General features: G+C 47.1%; 1 protein-coding gene across 18 annotated transcripts in view; it reads right to left on the minus strand.

Moving 5' to 3' along the window:
• Nucleotides 1-5,434: 5,434 nt before the first annotated feature.
• LOC140899366 (uncharacterized) overlaps nt 5,435-24,500 on the minus strand; it is a 66,952-nt gene continuing 47,886 nt past the window's right edge. For 10 of the 18 annotated variants that reach the window (XM_073314785.1, XM_073314789.1, XM_073314787.1 and 7 more), the window contains 6 exons: nt 23,768-23,881; nt 22,911-23,408; nt 10,328-10,426; nt 9,559-9,978; nt 6,743-6,859; nt 5,435-6,371 (listed from right to left, as the gene is read on the minus strand). In XM_073314785.1, the coding sequence (XP_073170886.1) occupies nt 5,740-6,371; nt 6,743-6,859; nt 9,559-9,978; nt 10,328-10,426; nt 22,911-23,408; nt 23,768-23,881 (1,880 nt within the window). In that variant the 3' untranslated portion in view covers nt 5,435-5,739. Of the gene's footprint in view, nt 6,372-6,742; nt 6,860-7,032; nt 7,086-9,558; nt 9,979-10,327; nt 10,427-22,910; nt 23,409-23,767; nt 23,882-24,500 lie in introns of those variants that run through there. The other 8 variants (XM_073314783.1, XM_073314800.1, XM_073314792.1 and 5 more) reach the window with 7 other exon arrangements.

Genomic DNA, 24,500 nt, shown 5'->3' on the forward strand with positions numbered 1-24,500 from the left:
GGGTCTGACTACCTATAAAAATAACTGGTTACAGACGTTTTTAACAAAAAGAACAAACCAAAAAACTAGTAATGGTCTCATGCTTTTTCCATCATCTTTCTTATAAATATATATTGACATCTCATCACAGAAGTTGTCTTTCCTTTGCTAACAAGAACTAGAGAAATTAGGTAACCCTAACAGTCTAACTGGGTAAAAGGTTACATAACTGTCTCCTTGAGTAGTTGTGCTCCTAACAGAAATTGACTTTAAAGCTTGTCAGAATAAATTCAGTTTGAAATAGAAATCATTAAAGTCTATACAGTTCTGTATTCTCATGCACATTATTACTCTCTCATATTCCATCACCACAACCTTTGGAGTATGGTTTTATTTCAAAATTCCTTAGTAAGAAGTGGTAAAATACCTCAAATAAGCTTTTAAGGATTAGCTACTGTTTGCTATATTAGTAATGAAAAGAGAAATATAATCAGAAATATATTGGAAAGATGAAAGTTATCACATAATTAGTCTCTTGTTCGTTAACAAATAATGAACCTCATGTTTAATTTCATTGTCACTGGTAACAATAACATAATCAAAGATTACAAAATCTTATAATATATGGTACTTTCCTTTAATTCCATTTAACACCCATTTCCACCAAATGAACCCTTCTGTAAACTTGTGGTTTACACCCATATAGGTGCCTTCCATTTCTGGAAGTTAATTTATCTGTGGCTTTTCTGACATAAGTGTTGGTGGAAAGGGTCTCACACTACGGGTGGGAAGGCTTGCAACATGAGTAAAACCATCTCTATTCTATTTTCACACTATTTATCTTTCAAAGTAGCTGGAGATGGAGACATGATGCAAAGGCATAAAACACAAGACCAAAACTAAGAGACTAAAGCATAGAATCAGGACTCAACATTCATGTATCTTGCAGTCTGAACCTGGAGCTTGACACAGTATATCCCTAATGGGTTACCACCACTTGCGCAGAAGGAAAGTCCTTATTGTCCAACAGTGCAGCCAGATTGGGATTCATGAGGAAGGAATGTCCTCAGAAAAAGAGTTGATCCTCCACTCTGCCTCGTGAAACTTTGGATTCAAATGGTAAAGGGCAATTTCAATCTAACCACTGCATCCTTTGGGACTCTAATCAATGCCACTGAACTAGGGAGTTGTGTTCTAAACACAGTTTTACTTTGACCATAGCTGTCAAGGTTCCTCCCCCACTCTGAACTCTAGGGTACAGATGTGGGGACCTGCACGAAAACCTCCTAAGCTTACTTTTACCAGCTTAGGTTAAAACTTCCCCAAGGTACAAGCTATTTTACCCTTGGACTTCCACTGCCACCACCAAACTTTATCTGGGTTCCTGGGAAAATGTAGTTTGGACACGTCTTTCCCCCCAAAATCCTCCCAACCCTTGCACCCCACTTCCTGGTGAAGATTTGGTAAAAATCCTCACCAATTTGCATAGGTGACCACAGACCCAGACCCTTGGATCTTAAGAACAATAAAAAAGAATTCAATTTCCTTACAAGAAGACTTTTAATAAAAGTAAAAAAAGAATCACCTCTGTAAAATCAGGATGGTGAATACCTTACAGGGTAATTAGAGTCAAAACATAGAGAATCCCTCTAGGCAAAACCTTAAGTTACAAAAAAGACACACAGACAGGAATATTCATTCTATTCAGCACAGTTATTTTCTCAGCCATTTAAAGAAATCGTAATCTAACACATAGCTAGCTAGATTACTTACTAAGTTCTAAGACTCCATTCCTGTTCTGTCCCCGGCAAAAGCATCATACAGACAGACACAGACCCTTTGTTTTTCTCCCTCCTCCCAGCTTTTGAAAGTCTCTTGTCTCCTCATTGGTCATTTTGGTCAGGTGCCAGCGAGGTTACCTTTAGCTTCTTAACCCTTTACAGGTGAGAGGATTTTTCCTCTGGCCAAGAGGGATTTTAAAGGGGTTTACCCTTCCCTTTATATTTATGACAATAGCTCACAACAGCTTTCATCTCTATGGTGAAAACCAACTACTGGGTGCCTGCTGTTTTTACCTGAGTTCTTGCCAAATCCTTGGTCTTGATGAGGGCAAATTTACATTTCTCTGGAGAAGAATCCTTTACCAAACCATCCAAAATCTCAGAAGTGCTAGTGAAGAATGACTTCCCCAAACATGCTCAGTTTATTTCTTTAATCTGATGGAACAAGTCTAAATTAGAAACTAAATAAAGGTCTGGATGAGAATCACTATACGGTACAAGACGTGGGGGGTTTATTCAAAAAGAGTAAACTTTCTGCAGCTGTCCCACATTAAACACTCATTTCATTTGATACACATTGGAAGCATTACAGAGGGTGAGTTCAACAACAACAACAAAACACTTCTATTTTCTCCACATTTGCATTGCTAGAGACAGCACTTCTCTCTGTTAGGATTAGCTAGGAGATATCTTCAGGAGTAACCACCTCTAGCGCCTGGGTAACAACTAGGGTTGCCAACCTTCCCAGATTGGCCGGGAGTCTCCCAGAATTGGCCTCAATCTCCCGGTGGCTATTACAAGCCATTTGTGAAATTTTAATAGGTCATTAAAAGTCCAGTGGGCAGTGCAGCAGGGCTAAGGCAGGCTCTCTGCCTGCCCTGGCTATGAGCGACTCCTGTAAGTGACCGGCAAGTCCCTCTGTCTCTTAGGCGCAGGGACGGCCAGGGATCTCTGCGCACTGCTCCCGTCCAGAGTGCTGACTCCACAGGTCCCATTGGCCCGGAACTACGGCCAATGGGAGTTGCAGGGGTGGTGCCTGCAGGCAGGGGCAGCACGCAGAGCCACTTGTCACCGTTCCTCAGTCATAACTGAGAATACCAAATTCAGGACAAACTCAGAAATAGGCCAGACACACCCCAAAACTGGTGGTTATTCTCCCATAAGATATACCAGACCAGCAACAAACGTAAACTTCTGTTTCACCACTCTGGCTAACAAGAAGTCAGAAAAGCAGTTTCCTTAGGTATTCCAGTCCTTGTACCACCACCAAAAACACTAAACTTAATGATGAGTAGTTATTTAAAACCAATTTAATCAACCAAAGGGTTCTTCTGATCTCAGAGGTCCAGCCACACACCCAGGTCAATACAGAACTCAGATCTTACCCAATAAACATGCTGTTGCCATTCCTTTAGTATCTAAAATCTAAAGGTTTATTTATAAAATGAAAGAAAGAGGTGAGAGTTAAAATTGGTTAAAAGAATGAAATACATACAGTAACTGCAAAGTTACTGGATCAGGCTTCTAGCAGTGATGGAATAAACTAATGGCTTGTTAAGTCTCTGGTTGCTGCCAAATCATTGGAAGGTCCTCAATCAATTGGTTAGAATGCTCCCATTAGTGTAAGTCCATATTCCAGTGGCGATGTTTCCAGGGCTTTTACAGCTTCTGCGAAGTGAAGGGAAACCCATTGTTCTAGTTTGTGGAAAATTACAGGTAACAAGATGGGGTTTGGAGTTACATGGGCAAGTCACATGTCAGTGCCTGCTTCGCTTAGTTATAGCGGAGGCCATTACCCATACTTTCTTTAGTTAGAACGTTCACAGGAAAATCCATCAGGCATGGATAGAAGTCTTCCAAGGTCCACTGTGAGTTCAGTGTTCTTTGATGGGCCATTCAACTTGAATAGTTCCTTCACAGTGTGCTGGCTAAATATCTTGTGGGTGTTACCACAGGAGCAAACGTGTAGTAATACAGGTACATAATTAATATTCGTAACTTCAGGTACCAAGACAATACATGCATAGAAATAGCATAAGCATATTCAGAAAATCATAACTTTTCCATTGACCCCTAACTTGACACACTTTGTACAAGATCTGTTGCAATTATATAACAGTACAATGATCTATATGATCATATTTTAATTATATAATGTCACAGCCTGGCTGCCCCTGAGCCTAGGAGCCGGACACGTCAGCCGCTTCTGGGAGCTACCTAAGGTAAGCACCGCCCAGCCGGAGCCCGCTCCCCACACCCCCTCCCGCCCCCAAACTCCCTTCCAGAGCCCTCTCCCCACACTCCAACTCCCCACCCCAGGCCTAAGCCCACTCCTGCACCCAAACTCCCTCCAAGAGCCCCCTCCCCCTGCCCCAGTGCTGAGTCCCCTCTCACACTCCGAACCCCTAGGCCCCAACTCCCAGGCCAGAGCCCACACCCTCTCCCCCTTCCCCAGCTCAGTGAGAGTGAGTGAGGGGTGGTGGACAGTGAGCGATGGAGGGAGGAGGATGGAGTGAGCGGGGGACGGGGACTCAGAGAAGGGGTGTGGCAGGAGCATGGCCTCGGGGAAGGGGCAGGGCAAGGATGCTTGGCTTTCTGCGATTAAATGTCAGCCTAGCCGTATTCAAGGTTATGTGAATATTTCTATTGGTGTAACTATATCAGGAGGTTGCACCAATGTAACTAGATTGATTTTTAGTTGCCAAGGTGCAGGCTGTCTCGTAGATAAGCCTTCGTCAGATGAACCTTGCAAGAGGATAGCTTAAAACCACTAAAAACCTTAGCAAAACCTTGATTTAAAATGTCAAGGAGAAGAGTCCTTGCAAGATTCATGTGAGCAATAATTTCCTCGATAGCATATCCCATAACTGTGAATATTCTCTCCAGTTGACTGAACTGCATTTGAACTTTCCCATTTCTTCACGGAGCGGAGAGGAAAAACAAAAAATAAGGAAAAAAATTACCATTGAAGCAAATGGGACTTTGAGACAATAAATCTGCCAGAGAAAACGAATATCCAGTTGTGTGACCAAACATCCTTTAAGAAAGAGAAAAATCTACCAGAGATATAAGACATTTTCTGTTTCCGACAGAATGAGATTCTAGAGCAGGTTTCATCTGATGACTCAAAATCAGGGCCACAGATTTTCCCACTGCATTGTCCTCTGATCCACTGAAACCTGCTTCACTCACTGCTGTCTCATTATTATTGAGTTGCATTATTTGCAAAAGTTTTAGCATCATGATAATGGTTTGTCTAGACTAGGAAATGTGGAGAACATTAGGACAGGTCAAGGGGAAATACACTGGCTAACCCACAATAGTATACTTGGGCCATGTCAGTATAGAAAACAGCTGTGATTTTACATCTGGGTAGCTCACTGGAGCTAGCTAACTACAAAAACATGCTAATGGAGAAAAGGCTCAGGTAGATTTGACCACAATCTGACTAACTGACGTCATTTGTATTTCACCAACCTGGGGCTGATGTGCATTCCTAATAAGAGGGACTCATAACTGCCATTACCCACAGAACAAAGATGATGATAGAAAGGGTCTTTGGGGATTCACCCAAAGAAGGGCAACCTGCAAAAAGCAAAACTGGACAACCCACCTGGGGGAGCAGAGGGACCACAATGAAGTAAATGGCACTAAGAGCCTAAATACCAAAAACATTAAAGAAAAAAAAACAACACATTTTATTGTTAGCCCTAGACAAGGTATTTATGGTGTTTATCTCCTTTGTGGCTTCACTGAAGATAAATAACGTGTGACTTCTGATAGAAGCTTTTTTCCCACTCTCAGAACATGTACAAGGTGTCAATCCTGTGTGGACCATTAATTATCTCCTGAGGTCTGAGTGGTAAATGAAAGTTTTCCCGCACTCACAACATTCACAGGGTCTCTGTCCTTTCTGGAATCTCTGATGATTAATAAGGGCTTATCGAACAGAAAAGTTTTTTCTATACTCACAGCATTCCTAGGGCCTCTCACAAGCATGGATTCTCTGATGTCTACTCAGGGTTGAGCTCTGAGAGAAGGTTTTCCCGCACTCACAGCATTGAAAGGGTCGCTCTTGGGTGTGGGTTCTCTGATGTCTGATAAGATGTGAGCGCCGAGTGAAGGCTTTCCTGCACTCACAGCATTCATAGGGCCTCTCTCCTGTGTGGATTCTTTGATGTACAATAAGCTGTGAGTGCCAAGGGAAGATTTTCCCACACTGGCAGCATTCATAGGGGCTAGTGCCTGTGTGGGTTCTCTGATGTCTGATAAGGTCTGAGCGCCGAGTGAAGGTTTTGCCACACTCACAGCATTCATAGGCTGTCTCTCTTGTGTGGATTTTCTGATGTAGAATAAGGTGTGAGCATCGAGGGAAGGTTTTACCATACTCAGGGCATATGCTTTTTCTCTCTCCCATAAGGATTCTCTGCTGGGCTGTGGTTTCCTTGAGGTCCTTGTGATTTTCCTCACAACTGATGGATTTACTCACTTTCTCCCCTAGTGGGGATACGTTTCGTTTAATTCCCTGTGATAATCCCCCACGCAGTTCCACGTGCTCATCATCTTCCAGCTGTGGATTCTGCTCCTTGTTCTCACTCACCATCCCATCACCTGCAAGAACAGAAAGAAACCTCAGAAGAAGAGATGGAAAAGGGGAGAGGAAACCAAAGGAAGTGCTGGAGAGATAGGGGAAAAATCAGGAAATTACTTCCCCCAAACTCGTTCCCAGAGGGAAAAGAGGAGGGGATCAACTGTTGTCTGAGATCCAATTCCAAAGCTCAGGATGAAGGCAGGTTAGGAATTGAACTATTGCCATGGGTCAGCCAGGATGGGTAGGAAGCCATGAGCGATATCTGCTCTGAGGATATGACACCTGCTCGGGGACAATCCCGAACTCAAAGAGCTCTCAAGGTCCTGGTAGGGAATCCCAGCTGTGTTCTTCAGGCCCAGATGGTATTTGAGTTGGTCTAATGATTCCTCACCTGTGCAGGTTTCTGTCAAGATCTCTTTTTCCTCTGAGCCCTGGAGATCTGAGACCCATAGCTCTTCCCCTGGTTCCAGCTGAGACATCACCTCAGGTCTGGAGACTGGAAACCCTGCTGAGATGAAAGAAAATAAGTGAGATCAGGTGAATTCATGGGACCTTAGTCACAAAGAATATGGCCTTTTTTTTTAAACCCCTGCTCATTTTAAAGCACTGAAAATCTCGAGCCAGCTCTCCAGGCGTTCAAAGGCACCAGACACTCTGCTTATAAGGGGATTTACTACTCACCTCTGCTGGTGCACACACAGCCAGACACTCCTCATCAAAGGGGCTCCTGAAACCTAGAGAAAGTAACTCCAAATTACAGAAAGCCAAGGGGAAGTCACCTTGGAACTGCTTCTTACTGACAGAGAGACCCCAAGGGAATGAGAAAGTCATAGGGAAACTGGGACTGGTGAGCATGGGCTTGTGGGGCTCAGCATAGTAACGAATGGGAAGGAGTGGAGAGATCACTGAATGAAGCATGTCAGGGGTGTTAGGGATCAGGAAAGCACATTCTGAGAAGTTAGGGAATATAGCGAGTCAGGTCAAATAGAAAGGAGCATGAAAATCTTATAATGTATGGGCAAGGTTATAGAATGACAGAATCATAGAAATGTGGGGCTAGAAGGGATTCCAAGAGGTCATTTAATCCAGCCCATGCACTGAGGCAGGAACAAAGAAACCTAGACCATCCTTGAGAGGTATTTGTTTAAGCTGTTCTTAAAAGCTTCCAAGATGTGGATTTCACAACTTCCTCTGGAATCTGATTCCAGAGCTTAATTACCCTTGTAGTCACAATTATCTTCCTAATATCTAACCTAAATCACCCTTGCTGCACATTAAGATACCAGCAGCAACGCAGAAGAAAGGGTGGCAAAGGGGCACTAAGTCTACTGTGAAAAGTGATATCGACAAAGTTTCTCCCCCACAACCCTATTATTGAACAGTAACTATTTAAAAGAATAACTTTTGGACTTACAACAATAATTCTATATAAATGTGTTTTAGTCTTTAATTAATTAAGACAATTAATTAATTTAAATTAATTTAAAACAATATGGTAATAAATTTAGCATTTAAAATAGTGTTAAATATAAAAAAATGTGTTTTAAATTTATAAGGGGGGAGGTCGCACTCAGAGGATTGCTGTCTGAAATTTTCCAATACAAAAAATTTGGAAACCACTGCTCTATGGGCATGCAGGGTATGGTTAGTGGTTTACATTTGAGATTATTTGAGCAAGCAGTTCCTGAGATTCATCCCCCAGAACTCCCCCTCTCAGGATCTTTTTACACAACCCTCTTGCTCTTACAACATTTTGCACACACCCAGGCGGAAACCGTGCTTCTAATGGTTCCCAGACTGATCTCATTTACTTGGCATTTATCTTAGCTAGTACAAGGTAACCTCCTGTAGGGCGTGGCTTACAACTGTTTTGGGAACCAAATACATGGACTTTTTGCCTAGTTCCAAGTAACTTACTGTGGAACTCTCTCCCCAGATATGTGAGATAATACTGACCTACATAACTGAACAACACCGTGATTATATCCAGTTACGTAGATTAGTTGCTCAGATTGGGGTGTGCTGTTGTTCACATTTCAGACTGGAGAGTTCAAACCACTCCTGTTTCCTTGGTAGCATATCCCATAACTAGGAGGATTCTCTCCAGTTGACTGAATTGCATTTGAACCTTCCCATTTCTTCACGGAGCAGTGGGGAAAAACAAAAAATAAGGGAAGAAATTACCATTGAGGCAAATGGGAATTTGTCTCAAAGTCCCCAATAAATCTGCCAGAGAAAACGAATATCCAGTTGTGTGACCAAACAGCCTTTAGGAAAGAGAAAAATCTACCAGAGATATAAAACATTTTTCCGTTTCAGATAGATTGAGATTCTAGAGCAGGTTTCATCTGATGACTCAGAATCAGGACCACAGATTTTCCCATTGCATTGTCCTCTGATCCACTGACACCTGCTTCACTCACTGCTGCCTCATTATTATTGAGTTGCATTATTTGCAAAAGTTTTAGCATCATGATAATGGTTTGTCTAGACTAGGAAATGTGGAATACATTAGGACAGGTCAAGGGAAAATATACTGGCTAATGCAGACTAATATACTTGGGCCATGCCAGTATAGCAAACATAGTGATTTTCCATCTGGATAGCTCACTGAAGCTAGCTCACTACAAAAACTAATGGAGACAAGGCCCAGGAGCTAATGGAGACAAGGCCCAGGTAGATTTTACCACAGTGAATCTAACTGACGTTACTTCTGTTTCCCCCACCTAGGGCTGACGTGCATTCCTAGTAACAGGGACTCATATGCCTCTGACTCAGAGCAAAGCAGTTGATAGAAAGGATCTTTGGGGATTCACCCCAAAGAAAGGCAAGCTACAAGAAGCAAAACTGGACCATTCACTTGGGGGAGCTGAGATAACAATGAAGTAAATGGCTCTAACAGCCTCAAGGGCCACATGTGCGAATTAGCAAAAATATTAAAGAACAAAACCTATTTTCTGTCAGCCCTAGCGAAGGTTTTTATGGTGTTCATCTCCCTTTGGCCTTCTCTGATGCTAAATAAGGTGTGACCTCTCATGGAAGCTTTTCCCACACTCAGAGTCTCTCTGGGGAGTCTATGCTGTCTCAATCATCTAATGTCTCCTAAGGTCTGAGTGGTAAATGAAAGTTTTCCCACACTCTGCCCTTTGTGGATTCTCTACTGATTAATAAAGGTTTCTCTATCAGACATGTTTTCTCTATACTCACAGAATTCACTCGGGTTCGCACCTGTGTGGATTCTCCGATGTCTAATGAGGTTTGGGCGTCGAGTAAAGGCTTTCCCGCATTCACAGCATTCATAGGGTCTCTCTCCTGTGTGGATTCTCTCATGCAAAATAAGATTTAAGCGCCGATGGAAGGTTTTCCCACATTCAGAGCATATGTTTTCTCTCTCTCCCTTGAAGAGTCTCTGCTGGGCAGTCGTTTCCTTGAGGTCCATGTGATTTTCCTCACAACTAATGGATTTACCCTCTTTCTCCCCTGAGTGGTTTCCCTGCTGCCTCTCTTCACAACTCTTGGACATGTTCCCTTTAGTTCCATGTGATAATCCCCTGCGCAGTCCCATGTGCTCAGCATCTTCCTTCTGTGGATTCTGCTCCATGTTTCCACTCACAATCCCATCACCTGCTAGGACCAAGAGGAACCTCAGAAGCAGGGACGGAAAGGGGGAGAGAAAGCCAAAGGAAGTGCTGGAGAAATGGGGGGAAAGATCAGGAAATGAATTCCCCCAAATTCTTCCCCAGAGGGGGTGGGGAGGGGAGGGGATCAACTCTTGTCTGAGATCCAAATCCAATGATCAGGATGAAGGTAGGTTAGGAATTGAGTTATTGGCAGATGTCAGCAATAGCTGCTCTGAGGACATGACACCTGCTAGGGGACAATCCAGAACTCAAAGAGCTCTCAAGGTCTTGGTAGGGAATCCCAGCTGTGTCCTCTAGGCACAGACAGTATTTGAGTTGGTCTAATGATTCCTCACCTGGGCAGGTTCCTCTCGGGATCTCTCTTTTCTCTGAGCCTTGGAGATCTGAGACCCACAGCTCTCCCCCTCCTTCCAGCATCACCTCAGGTCTGGAGACTGGAGATGAAAGAAAACAAGTGAGATCAGGTGAATTCATGGCCTTTTAAAAGCCCCTGCTCATTTTAAAGCACTGAAAATCTCGAGCCAGCTCTCCAGGTGTACAAAGATATCAGACACTCTGCTTATAAGGGGATTTACTACCCACCACTCTGCTGGCGCACACACAGCCAGACACTCCTCATCAATGGGGCTCCTAAAACCCAGAGAAGTAACTCAGAAGTATCACAGAAAGCCAAAGGGAAGTCACCTTGGAACTGCTTCTTACCAACAGAGACCGCCCCAAGGGAATGAGATGGTCATAGGGGAACTGGGACTGGTGAGCATGGGGTTGCGGGGCTTGGCATAGTAATAAATAGGGAGGAGTGGGGAGATCACTGAGTTCAGCAGGGCTCAGGATAGTAAAGAACAGGAAGGAGTGAGAAGATCACTGAGTGCAGCAGGGCTCAGCATAGTGAGGAATGGGAAGGAGTGGGGAGATCACTGAGTGCAGCATGTGTGGGAGGGGGAAGGATAGCTCAGTGGTTTGAGCACTGGCCTGCTAAACCCAGAATTGTGAGTTCAGTCCTTGAGGTGGGCCATTTAGGGATCTGGGGCAAAAATTGGGGATTGGTCCTGCTTTGATCAGGGTGGTGGACTAGATGACCTCCTGAGGTCCCTTCCTAACCTGATATTCTATGTCAGGGGTGTTAGGGATCAGGAAAACACATTTTGAGAAGTTAGGGAATATAGCGAGTCAGGTGTAATGGAAAGGAGCATGATAATCCCCCAGTGCATGGGGAAGGTTATAGAATGATAGAATCTCAGAAATGTGGGGCTGGAAGGGACTCCAAAAGGTCATTTAATCCAGCCCATTCACTGAGGCAGGAACAAAGAAACCTAGACCATCCCTGGGAGGTATTTGTCTAAGCAGTTCTTAAAAGTTTCCAATGGTGGGGATTCCAGAACCTGGAATCCTATTCAAGAGCTTTACTACCTTTGTAGTCCCCCTCCCCTCCCCAATATGTAACCTAAATCACCCTTACTGCACATTAAGATATAGTACGGTCTTTCAACCAGTTTTATACCCACTTCATAATAATTTTATCTAGACCAGATTTCCCTAGTTTCCCTATGAGAATGGCATGTGGGACTGTGTCAAAGGACATACTAAAATTAAGATCTAGCAAATCTGCTGCTTCCCTGTAATACCCTAGGCCAGTAACACTGTCAAAGAAGGAAAATAGGTTGGTTTGATATGATTTGTTCTTGAGAAATCCATGCTAACTATTGCCCATAATGCTATTATCCTCCAGGTGCTTACAAACTGATTGCTTCATAATATGGTCCAATATTTTTACAGCAGAATTAGGCTGAGTGATCTGTAATTCCTCTGGTCCACTTTGTTCCCCTTCTAAAAGACAGGTCCTGTATTTGTCCTTAACCAGTCCTCCAAGAGTTCTCAAAGATAATTGCTAATGGTGCTGAGACTGCCTCAGTTAGTTCCTGAAGTACTTAGGATGAGGTTGGGGAATTACATATTATAAGTCAGTAGCAACAGACTAATTCCTCTGGAAAAGAGAATATGAAAAGTAAGATTAACACCATGTGATCTCAGGAGCAACTGCCTCAACTATCCAAAGAGCCTGCAGGGAAGAGAGACTGTGGCTGCTGCAGGTAGTGAGGGGGGAGCGAGACCCTCAATTCCCACAGAAGTTTCATTACCAAGCTAGTACATCACCAGGTAAAGAGTCACCTTATGTCTGGCAGGAATGTAAGGAATCAGGAACAGTGGCTAGGGTGACAATTTGTAGGGAAGACGGGGGAGGTGTGTGTCATGGTGGTAGGGACTGAACATTGGAGAGAGAAGAATGAGAAACATAATATTTGAAAATTTGTAAAATAAAGTAAAAGTGGATTCTAATTAGAATGGAGAGCAGGCTCTACATGAACGGGGACTGGGCAGGGATTCTTTCAACAGGTTGGGATCCCCTGCAGCTCTAGATCCCCAAAACCACCCCTCCCTTTCCCCTACTAACCCCACCTTCCCCACTTACCAGGTGTCCCTTAGGCCACTCAGATGTTAAGCTGATACATTGCTCTGGTGTGTGTGGGGGTGAAAACTCCATACCCCTGAGTAACATAATTAAGCCGACCTAACCCCAGTGTAGACCGCACTACAGAAACGGAAGAATTCTTCTATCAACCTAGCTAGCACTTCCTGGGGAGGTGAATTAACTATGGCAATTAACTACGGCAATTAACTACGAGAATCCCTCCCCCTCGCTATCGTTAATGTCAACACTGAAGTGCTAATGTGGTGCAGCTGCAGTCCTGCGGCTGTGCTGCTATAGCGTTTGAAGAGTAGACAAGTCCTTAGTCCTATTTCTCCAAACCCCCCTACGTTGGAGTTGCTCTGTAATAATGATGAGTACTGGCAGGTGTCCTGGATACTGGGATATTTACTGTATGAATATTTTGTAGAGCTGTCAATTAATCGCAGTTAACTCACGCGATGAACTCAAAAAAATTAATCACGATTAATCGCACTGTTGAACAACAGAATACCAACTGAAATTTATTAAATATTTTTGGATGTTTTTCTACATTTTCAAATATATTGATTTCAATAACAACATAGAATACATAGTGTACAGTGCTCACTTTATATTATTTTTTATTACAAATATTTGCACTGCAAAATGATAAACAAAAGAAATAGTATTTTTTAGTTCACCTCATATAAGTACTGTAGTGCAATCTCTTTATCATGAAAGTGCAACTTACAAATGTAGGTTTTTTTCATCACATAACTGCACTCAAAAACAAATCAACATAAAACTTTAGAGCCTACAAGTCCACTCAGTCCTACTTCTTGTTCAGCCAATCACTAAGACAAATAAGTTTGTTTACATTTACAGGAGATAATACTGCCCACTTCTTAATTACAATGTCACCTCAAGGTGAGAACAGGCATTCACATGGCACTGTTGTAGCTGGCGTCGCAAGATATTTACATGCCAGATACACTAAAGATTCATATGTATCTTCATGCTTCGGCCATCGTTCCAGATGACATGCTTCCATGCTGATGACGCTCATTAAAAAATGTACGCATTAATTAAATTTGTGCCTGAACTCCTTGGGGGAGAATTGTATGTCTCCTGCTCTGTTTTACCCATGTTCTGCCATATATTTCATGTTATAGCAGTCTTGGATGACGACCCAGCACGTGTTGTTCATTTTAAGAACAATTCCACTGCAAATTTGACAAAAGATACAATTGTGAAATTACTAAAGATAGCTACAGCACTTCCCACAAGATTTAAGAATCTGAAGTGCCTTCCCAAATCTGAGAGGGACGAGGTGTGGAGCATGCTTTCAGAAGTCTTAAAAGAGCAACACTCTGATGCAAAAACTACAGAACCCAAACCACCAAAAAGGGAAATTCAACCTTCTGCTGGTGGCATCTTTCTCGGATGATGAAAATGAACATGCGTCGGTCCGCACAGCTTTGGATCGTTATCAAGCAGAACCCATCATCAAGTGGAATGCCCTTAGGGTCAGTCCTGGGGCCGGTTTTGTTCAATATCTTCATTAATGATCTGGAGGATGGCGTGGATTGCACCCTCAGCAAGTTTGCAGATGACACTAAACTGGGAAAAGTGGTAGATACGCTGGAGGGTAGGGATAGGATACAGAGGGACCTAGACAAATGAGAGAACTGGGCCAAAAGAAATCTGATGAGGTTCAACAAGGACAAGTGAAGAGTCCTGCACTCAGGACGGAAGAATCCCATGTACTGCTACACATTAGGGACCGAATGGCTAGGCAGCAGTTCTGCAGAAAAGGACCTAGGGGTTAGAGTGGACGAGAAGCTGGATATGAGTCAATAGTGTGCCGTTGTTGCCAAGAAGGCTAACGGCATTTTGGGCTGTATAAGTAGGGGCATTGCCAGAAGATTGAGGGACATGATTGTTCCCCTCTATTCGAAATTGGTGAGGCCTCATCTGGAGTACTGTGTCCAGTTTTGGACCCCACACTACAAGAAGGATGTGGAAAAATTGGAAAGTGTCCAGCGGAGGGCAACAAAAATGATTAGAGGACTGGAACACATGACTTATGAGGAGAGGCTGAGGGAACTGGGATTGTTTAATCTGCAGAAGAGAAGAATGAAGGGGGATTTGATAGCTGCTTTCAACTACCTGAAAGGGGGTTCCAAAGAGGATGGATCTAGATTGTTCCAGTGGTACCAGATGACAGAACAAGGAGTAATGGTCTCAAGTTGCAGTGGGGGAGGTTTAAGTTGGATATTAGGAAAAACTTTTTCACTAGGAGGGTGGTGAAGCACTGGAATGTGTTACCTAGGGAGATGGTGGAATCTCCTTCCTTAGAAGTTTTTAAGTTCAGGCTTTACAAAGCCCTGGCTGGGATGATTTAGTTGGGGATTGGTCCTGCTTTGAGCAGGGGGTTGCACTAGATGACCTCCTGAGGTCCCTTCCAACCCTGATATTGTATGATTCTAACATCAGCATGGATACATGTCCTCTGGAATGGTGGTTGAAGCATCAAGGGATATATGAATCTTTAGCACATCTGGCATGTAAATATCTTGCGACGCTGTCTACAAGAGTGCCATGCAAATGCCTATTCTCACTTTCAAGTGACATTGTAAACACGAAACAGGCAGCATGATCAGCATGATCAAATGTAAACAAAGTTGTTTGTCTGAACAGTTGGCTGAACAAGAAGTAGGACTGATTGGACTTACAGGCTCTAAACTTTTACATTGTTTTATTTTTGAATGCAGGTTTTTTTGGTATATAATTCTACATTCTTAAGTTCAACTTTCATGATAAAGAGATTGCACTACAGTGCTTGTATTAGGTGAACTGAAAAATATTATTTCTTCTGTGTTTTACAGTGCAAATATTTATAATGAAAAATAAATATAAAGTGAGCACTTTACACTTTGTATTCTGTGTTGTAACTGAAATCAATATATTTGAAAAAGTAGAAAAACATCCAAAAATATTTAAATAAATGGTATTCTATTATTTAACAGAGCAATATATCGTGCAATTGATCACGATTTATTTTTTAAATTGCTTGATTGCCCTAATATTTTGGTTTACTTTAAAAGGGGGGTAAGGAAAAGAAGCAGAAAGGGAAGAAGAATGGCTAAACATGAGTCACAACATGGTAAACCCTTAAGGATTATGAAGAGACTATGTCAGAATGATTAGCTTTGAATATTCTATGTCTTAGCTCCAACCTGGCTTAGACAAACAGGACCAGAAGATCAAACTGACTGGAGCAGTTAAAGGGGAGGGGCATGGCTGTTCAGGTGATTGTTTGGTGAGAGAGACCATCAACACGATTCCACAGGGGTGCCTGAAGAACTTAGACTTGCCTTGGTGGCCATTGGGGGATGGAAAGTATTTAGGTAAGACACAGGTGTGAAGACTTTGTTATTTTAAAATCCTTTTACTCTTTTCTTGTTGCTCTGCTGCAAAGTAAAACAGCCTTCTTCAAACTCAAGTGGTGTTTAGTGTCACTGCACACCACTCATCCCAGACTCCCAAAGGTGTCCACACTCAGCCTGACGTGCGGGGTAAGCAGAGCAGATATGCTGGGTATGGAAGCTAATGGCCCAGTCTGGGAGAGGGAGAAAAAATGGTTATTTACTTTCTCGTAACTGTTCTTCGAGATGTGTTGTTCACGTGCATTCCACATTAGGTGTGTGCGCGCCACGTGGATGAGCGTTGGAAAATTTTCCCTTAGCGGCTCTTGTCGGGCTGGCGGGGCCCCCGAGTGGAGCCACTGCACCGTGCATATATACCTCCACCAGCCTGACCCCCTCCAATTCCTTCTTGCCTGCGACTCCGACAGAGGGGTAGGAGGGTGGGTGCTGGAATGGATGTGAACAACACATCTTGAAGAACAGTTACAAGAAGTAAGTAACTGTTTTTTATTCTTCAAGTGCTAGTTCACGTCCAACCCACATTAGGTGAATCACAAGCTTACCTTTGGAGGACGGTAGGAGTCACGGAACAACTGCTTGGAAGACTGCTCTGCCAACCGCCGTGTCCTCTCTGGCCTGCTGATTAATGTGTAGTGGGCCGTGAAGGTGAGCACCGAGGACCAGGTGGCTGCTCTGCAGATCTCCTAGATCGGGACCTGTGCCAGGAAGACTGTGGAAGTCGCTTGCGCCCTGGTTGAGTGGGCCGTGACCGCCGGGGCTGGAACACCTGCGAGCTCATAGCACACCCGGATGCAGCTTGTAATCCAAGACTAAATCCACTGCGCCGACACTGGGAGGCCTTTCATCCTCTTGGCTACAGCCACAAACAGCTGCGTGGATTTGCGAAAGGGCTTGGTGCGCTCCAAATAGAACGCCAGCGCTCGACGCACATCCAGAGTGTGCAAGCCGCAGTAACTCGGGTCCATATGGGGTTTTGGAAAGAACACCAGCAGACAAATGTCCTGGCCCAGACGGAATTGGGACACCACCTTAGGGAGGAACTTGGGGTGCGGCCGGAGCTACACCTTGTCCTTGTGAAATACTGCATATGGTGGCTCAGAGGTGAGGGCCCTCAGTTCGGGCACCCTTCTGGCCGAGGTAATGGCAACCAGAAATGCCACCTTCCAGGAAAGGTGAAGGAGAGAACAGGAAGCAAGGAGCTCGAAAGGGGGTCCCATGAGCTTAGAGAGGACCAGGTTAAGGTTCCATGGAGGAACTGGTGGGAGGGAGTATGGGAACACCCTCTCCAACCCTTTAAGGAACCGTCCGTTGGGTGGGAAAACACTGAGCCCACCGAGAACCCCGGATGGAAGATGGAGATGGCCACCAGGTGCACTCTGAGTGAGGACGGGGCTAGCCCTTGCTGCTTGAGGTGCAGGAGATACTCCAGGATGGCCTGCACCGGGGCCTGGCACAGCTGCACCTATCGGGGTTCACAGCAACACGAGAACCTTTTCCACTTGGCCATATAGGCCGCCCTGGTAAAGGGTTTCCTACTGCCAAGCAGAATCTGCTGCACTGGAAGGGAACACTGGCTCTCCAGGGCGTTTAGCCACAGAGCCCCCATGCCGTCAGGTGCAGTGACTGTAGGTCGGGATGGAGAAGCCCCCCGCCGTCCTGTGTAATGAGGTCCCAGTGTAAGGGCAGGACTACCCGGGCCGTCATTGACAGCTCTAGGAGCGATGTGTACCAGTGCTGGCGGGCCCAGGCTGGGGCGATGAGGATCACCGCCGCCCTGTCCCTGCGCATCTTGAGTAGGACCTTGTGCACCAAGGGGAGCGGGGGGAAAGGCATACATCAAGCCCCCCCTCCACGGGATTGCAAACGCGTCCGCGAGCGAGCCCAAGAACGAGCAGAAATGCGGGCACTGGGTGTTGGCCCTGGTGGCAAACAGGTCTACCTGGGGAAACCCCCACCTGCTGAAGAGCGAAAGCACGACGTCCGCCCTGAGTGTCCACTCGTGCTTGCGGTACCACGTGCTGAGGGAGTCCACCAGCTCATTTCGTACCCCCAGGAGATAGGACGCCTCAAGGTGAATTGCATGGGCTATGCAAAGGTCCCAGAGGAGGAGAGCCTCGAGACAGAGTGGCGAGGAATGAGCCCCGCCCTGTTTGTTTATATAGAACATGGCAGTAGTGTTGTCTGTCAGAACTGTCACGCTGTGACCACTCAGAGTGGCATGAAAGGTCTGGCAGGTGAGACAAACTGCCCTGAGCTGCTTCACATTGATATGGAGCGACCGCTTTGCTCCGGACCACAACCCCTGCATCATGAGGTCCCCCAGGTGAGCCCCCCCCCCCCCCATCTGTGGCCTGTTGCGTCCGTCACCAGAGTCAGGTTCGGTTGTGGGGCGGCAAAGGGGATGCCTTTGGAAACCACAGGCTGGGACTGCCACCACCAAAGCAGGGAATCCAGCACATCCCTGGGGGCTGTCGCTACCAAGTCCAGGGGGTCCCTGCCTGGGCGGTACACCTGAGCGAGCCACGCCTGCAGAGTCCTGAACCTCAGTCTGGCATGCCTGACCAGGTGCGTGCATGCTGCCATGTGGCCCAGCAGCCGCAAGCAGCACCTGGCCGTTGTCGTTGGAAACTGGCGCAGGGAGGCCACCACTTGCTGGATAGCTTGGAATCAGGATACCGGAAGGCTTGCCCTGGCCTGCACTGCGTTCAAGACCACCCCTATGAATTCCACTCTCTGCGTGAGTACAAGCGTGGACTTGGGGACGTTGACCAGGAGTGCCAGCTCGCGGAACAATCTCAGGGCTACCTCCACATGGCCACGCACTTCTGCCTTGGATCGGCCTGCCAGGAGCCAGTCGTCGAGGTACAGGTACACCCGGATTCTCTGTCTCTAAAAGAAGGCCACCACCACTGCCATGCACTTCGTGAACACCCTCGGGGCCGCGGTTAGACCAAACAGCAGAACTGCAAACTGGTAATGTTCTCGGCCCACGGTGAAGCATAGGACCCGCCGATGTGCTGGGTGGTGGCAATATGAAAGTACGTGTCCTTCATGTCGAGGGCGGCGTACCAGTCCCCCAGATCCAGGGAAGGGATGATGGTGCCCAGAGAGACCATGCGGAACAGGGCCTTGACCAGGAATTTGTTGAGCCCGCTCAGGTCTAGGATGGGGCAAAGACTCCCTTTGGCTTTGGGAATGAAGAAGTACGGGGAGTAGAACCCCTTCCCCCTTAGGCTGTGTGGCACCGCCTCTACCGGCCCCACCGCTAGCAACGAGCGGACTTCCTTCTCTAGTGAGAGGGGTCCCTGAAGAGGGACAGGGAAGGGGGCTGGGAGGGGGGGAGGGAGGCGAACTGTAGTGAGTACCCGTTCTACACCGTGTGTAAGATCCAGCAGTCTGACGTAATGGTGGACCACGCACAGGAGAAACGGGTGGTTCGGGAAACAAAGGGACGGATCCAGTGACTGGTCTGGTACACTGTCCTCGAGTGCACCTTCAAAAGCCTGGCTTAGTGCCCGGCTGGGGTTTGTGCTGGTCTTGGTTCTGGCCTGGCACATTATTGTTATCCTTGTTATTGCACCGTCGCCTGTTATCCATGGCTCGCCTACGGTAAGGCTCATGCCTACGGCGAGGCTGGTACTGGCGTTGATGGGGAGGCTGCGGCTTAAAGGGCTTCCTCTGGGTAGCTAGGATGTGCATACCCAATGACTTGAGCGTAGCTTGTGAGTCCTTGAGGTTATGCAGCCTCGTGTCTGTCTGGTCCGAGAAGAGCCCGGACCCTTCCAAGGGGAGGTCCTGGAGTGTATTCTGGACCTTGGGTGGCAGGCCTGACTCCTGGAGCCACACCGAGCGCCTCATGACCACCCCTAACGCAACTGTTCCAGCCGCTGCGTCTGCCGAATCCAGGGAGGCCTGGAGAGAGGTCTTGGCTACTGCCTTGGCCTCGTCCACCAGGGCCGTGAACTCCTGTTATGAGCCTTGGGGAGGTTGTCCTTAAACTTCCCTACTGCCGCCCAGGAGTTGAAATTGTGCCTGTTGAGGATGGCCTGCTGGTTCGCAATCCTCAACTGAAGGCCCCCAGATGAGTACACCTTTCTGCCAAAAAGGTCCAGGCGTTTTGCCTCCTTGGCCTTTGGGGCCGGGGCCTGCTGTCCATGGCGCTCCCTTTCATTTACCGCTGAAACCACTAGGGAGCATGGTGGCAGAACAGGAACTCATAGCCCTTAGATGGGGCAAAGTATTTACACTCCACTCCTTTAGCTGTTGGAGCGCTGGAAGCCGGGGTCTGCCATATAGTCTTATAGTTGGATTGAATGGTCTTAATGAGCGGGAGCGCTATTCTGGTTGGACCTTCGGGGCTCAGAATGTCCACCATGGGGTCCTGCTGCTCAACCGCCTCCTCAGCCTGCAACCCCAAGTTTTGGGCGATCCTGCACAGCAATTCCTGGTGGGTTCTATGGTCTATCGGCGGAGGGCCGGGCACCTCTGTACCCGCCACCGCCCCATCAGGGGAAGATGAAGAGGTTAGCTGCTGCTCGACCTCCTCTGGTTGGTCCTCCTGTTCCCCATTTCCCATGGGAGGGGCCTCCGGCTCAGGATGGGTCAGGAGTCCATAGGACGGCACCAGGCTCGGTGCTGGTCTCTCCGGTCTATGCTGGGGGGATGGTGGAGGCCTGGATACTGTTGCCTCCAGCACCGTCTGGCATCAGTGTGGCAAGTGGGACCACTGCACCGAGTAACTTGCCCTGGACAGGGTCCCTTGGCGCTCCTGATAGGCCGAGGGGGTCCAGAAGGGTCAATGGCCTGGCGGCCCCCACTGGGGTTGCCAGTTCCCCTGAGGGTCCCTGCTGTCCGGGGCCCGGTGTGGGTAACTATACTCCAGGGCCGACAGTTTACGGTACTTAGCCAGTGCCGGGTCTCTTGATGGCTCCAGGGCACTACACGCCAAGGAAGCCTGAGCTGGCGTTGGGCGCTCCGGGCCCTGCAGCTGCAATGCGGCCCATCAACAGCTGCTTTAGGTGAAAGTTTCTCTCTTTCCTTGTCCTTGGCTTAAACACCTTGCAAATCCTACACCGTTCAGTTTGATGTCCGTCCCCCAGGCAACGTAGACACGAGTTGTGGGGGTCACTAACTGGCATAGGTTTGCGGCACGAGGGCAACAAAAATGATTAGGGGGGCTGGGGCACATGACTTACGAGGAGAGGCTGAGGGAACTGGGCTTATTTAATCTGCAGAAAAGGCGTGATGGGGGATTTGGTAGCACCCTTCAGCCACCTGAAGGGGGATTCCAAAGAGGATGGAGCGAGGCTGTTCTCAGTGATGGCAGATGACAGAACAAGAAGCAATGGTCTCAAGTTGCAGCGGGGAAGGTCTAGGTTGAATATTAAGAAACACTATTTCATTAGGAGGATGGTGAAGCACTGGAATGGGTTACCTAGGGAAGTGGTGGAATCTCCATCCTTAGAGGTTTTTAAGGCCCGGCTTGACAAAGCCTTGGCTGGGATGATTTAGTTGGTATTGGTCCTGCTTTGAGCAGGGGATTGGACTAGATGACCTCCTGAGGTCTCTTCCAACCCTAATATTCTATGATTCCATGTTATGCTTTGACTTGTAATCACTTACAATTTATCTTTGTAGTTAATAAATTTGTTTATTCTACCTGAAGCAGTGCATTTGGTTTGAAGCATGTCAGAGATTCCCCTTGGGATAACAAGCCTGGTAAATATCAATTTCTTTGTTAAATTGATGAACTCATATAAGCATGCAGCGTCCAGCAGACATAACTGGACACTGCAAGATGGATGTTCCTAGGGTTGTGTCTGGGACCGGAGATATTAGCTAATGTTATTCGGTTGCACAATCCAAGGAACAGCTTACATGCCAGAGGCTGTGCGTGAACAGCCCAGGAGTGGCGGTTGAGTGGGGGTTCTCACAGCAGAGCAGGGTAAGGGCTGACTCCCAGAGTCAAGAACTTGAGTGACCTAGCAGATCACCGGTCTGCATAACACCAGAGGGCAAGCTGCAAAAAGCAAAACTGGACCACTCACCTGGGGCAGCTGAGACCACAATGAATATTAAAGAACAAAACCTATTTATTATCAGCCCTAGAGAAGATTTTTATGGTGTTGATCTCCCTTTGGCCTTCTCTGATGCTAAATAAGGTGTGACCTCTCATGGAAGCTTTTCCCACACTCAGAGCGTCTATAGGGAGTCCATGCTGTTTGGATCATCTAATCCAGAGGTGGGCAAACTACAGCCCGCGGGACCGTCCTTGCCAGGCCCTTGAGCTCCTGGCTGGGGAGGCTAGCCCCCAGCCCCTCCTCTGCTGTCCCTCCTCCCCCGCAGCCTCAGCTCGCTCTGCGGACAGTGTGGCTGGCTCTGTCCGGGCAGTGGGGCTACAAGCTCCTGCTGCTGCTGAGTGGCATGGTAATGGGGTGGGGGCGGCATGGTTGGATAAAAGGTAGGGAGTCCTGGGGGGCAGTCAGAGGACAGGGATCGGGGGCAGTTGGATGGGGTGGAGGTTTGCGGGGGGAGCGGTCAGGGGATGGGGAACAGGGGGGACTGGATAGGGTGGGGAGTCCCGGGAGAGCCTATCAGGGGGCGGAGGTGTGGCTAGGGGTCGGCGGAGGGGAAGTCAAGGGACAGGGAGCAGGGGGGGTGGATAGCAGGTGGGGTCCTGATGGGTGCGGGTTGGAGCAGGAGGTCCTGTGAGCAGGCAGTCAAGGAGCAGGGGGGTTTGGATGGGGGCAGTCAGGGGAAAGGAAGTGGGAGGGGGTGAATAGGGGATGGGGATCAGGCTGTTTGGGGGCACAGCCTTCCCTACCTGGCCCTCCATACACTTTCGCACCCCGATGTGGCCCTCAGGCCAAAAAGTGTGCCCACCCCTGATCTAATGTCTCTTAAGGTCTGAGTGGTCAATGAAAGTTTTCCCACACTCACATTCATAGGGTCTCTGCCATTTGCAGATTCTCTAATGATTAATAAAGGCTTCTCTATGAAAAACGTTTTTTCTATACTCACAGCATTCACTGGGGCTCACGCCTGTGTGGATTCTCTGATGTCTGAAAAGGTCTGAGTGCCGAGTGAAGGTTTTCCCACACTCACAACACTCATAAGGTCTTGCGTCTGTGTGGGTTCTCTGATGGCTGATAAGGGTTGAGCGTCGAGCGAAGGCTTTCCCGCATTCACAGCATTCATAAGGTCTCTCTCCCGTGTGGATTCTCTCATGTATAATAAGGTGTGAGCGCCGAGGGAAGGTTTTCCCACATTCAGAGCATGTGTTTTTTCTCTCTCCCTTGAGGATTCTCTGCTGGGTGGCAGTTCCCTTGAGGTCGTTTTCCTCACAACTGATGGATTTGCCCACTTTCTCCCCCAGCTGGTTTCCCTGCTGCCTCTCCTCATGACTCCAGGACATGTTTCCTTTAGTTCTTCGAGATAATTCCCTGTGCAGTTCCACGTGCTCAGCATCTTCCTGCTCTGGATTCTCCTCCTTGTTCTCACTCACTGTCCCGTCGTCTCCTGGGACAGAGAAAGAAACCTCAGAGGCAGGGATGGAAACGGGAATAGGAAACCAAAGGAAGTGCTGGAAAGATGGGGGGGAATATCAGGAAATGAATTCCCCCAAACTCTCCCCAGAGGGGAGAGAGGAGGGAATGAACTCTCTTTCCACATCCCATCCCAACACTCAGGATGAAGGGAGGTTAGGAAGTGAGCTATTGCCATGTGTCAGTCAGGAGGGGTATGAAGGCATGAGCAATATCTGCCTTGACTATATGACACCTGCTGGGAGACAATACTGAACTCAGAGAGCTCAAAAGGTCTTGGTAGCTGTTTCCTTCAGGCACAAACAGTATTTCTTTGGTCTAATGATTCCTCACCTGTGAAGGCTCCTTTCAGGATCTCTCTTTCCTCTGAGCCCTGGAGATCTGAGACCCACAGTTCTTCCCCTGCTTCCAGCTGGGACATGACCTCAGGTTTGGAAATTGGAAACCCTGCTCAGATGACAGAAAACAAGTAATATGAGGTGAATTCATGGGATATTTGTCACAAAGAACATGGCTTTTCTTAATCCCTGCTCATTTTAAAACACTGAAATTCTGGCGCTAACTGTCCAGTGATCAAAGGTGCCAGACACTCTGCTTATAATGAGATTAACTCTCCACTGCTCTGATGCCGTGCACACAGTCAGACACTTGTCATCAAAGGGGCTCCTAAAATGCAGAGAAAGTAACTCCATATCACTGAAAGCCAAGGGGAAGTCACCTTGGAACTGCTTCTTACTGACAGAGAGACCCCAAGGGAATGAGACAGTCATAGGGGAACTGGGACTGGTGAGCATGAGCTTGCTGGGCTCAGCACAGTAAGGAATGGGAAAGAGTGCGGAGATCACTGAGTGCAGTGGGGCTCAGCACAGTAAGGAATGGGAAAGAGTGAGATGATCACTGAGTGCAGCATGTCAGGGATGTTAGGGATCAGGAAAGCACATTTTGAGAAGTTAGGGAATATAGCGAGTCAAGTGTAATGCAAAGGAACATGATAATCCCCCAGTGCATGAGGAAGGTTATAGAATGATAGAATCACAGAAACGTAGAGCTGGAAGGGACTCCTAGA

The sequence above is a fragment of the Lepidochelys kempii genome, chromosome 16 (assembly GCF_965140285.1).
Source record: "Lepidochelys kempii isolate rLepKem1 chromosome 16, rLepKem1.hap1, whole genome shotgun sequence".
NCBI classification, from domain to species: domain Eukaryota; kingdom Metazoa; phylum Chordata; order Testudines; family Cheloniidae; genus Lepidochelys; species Lepidochelys kempii.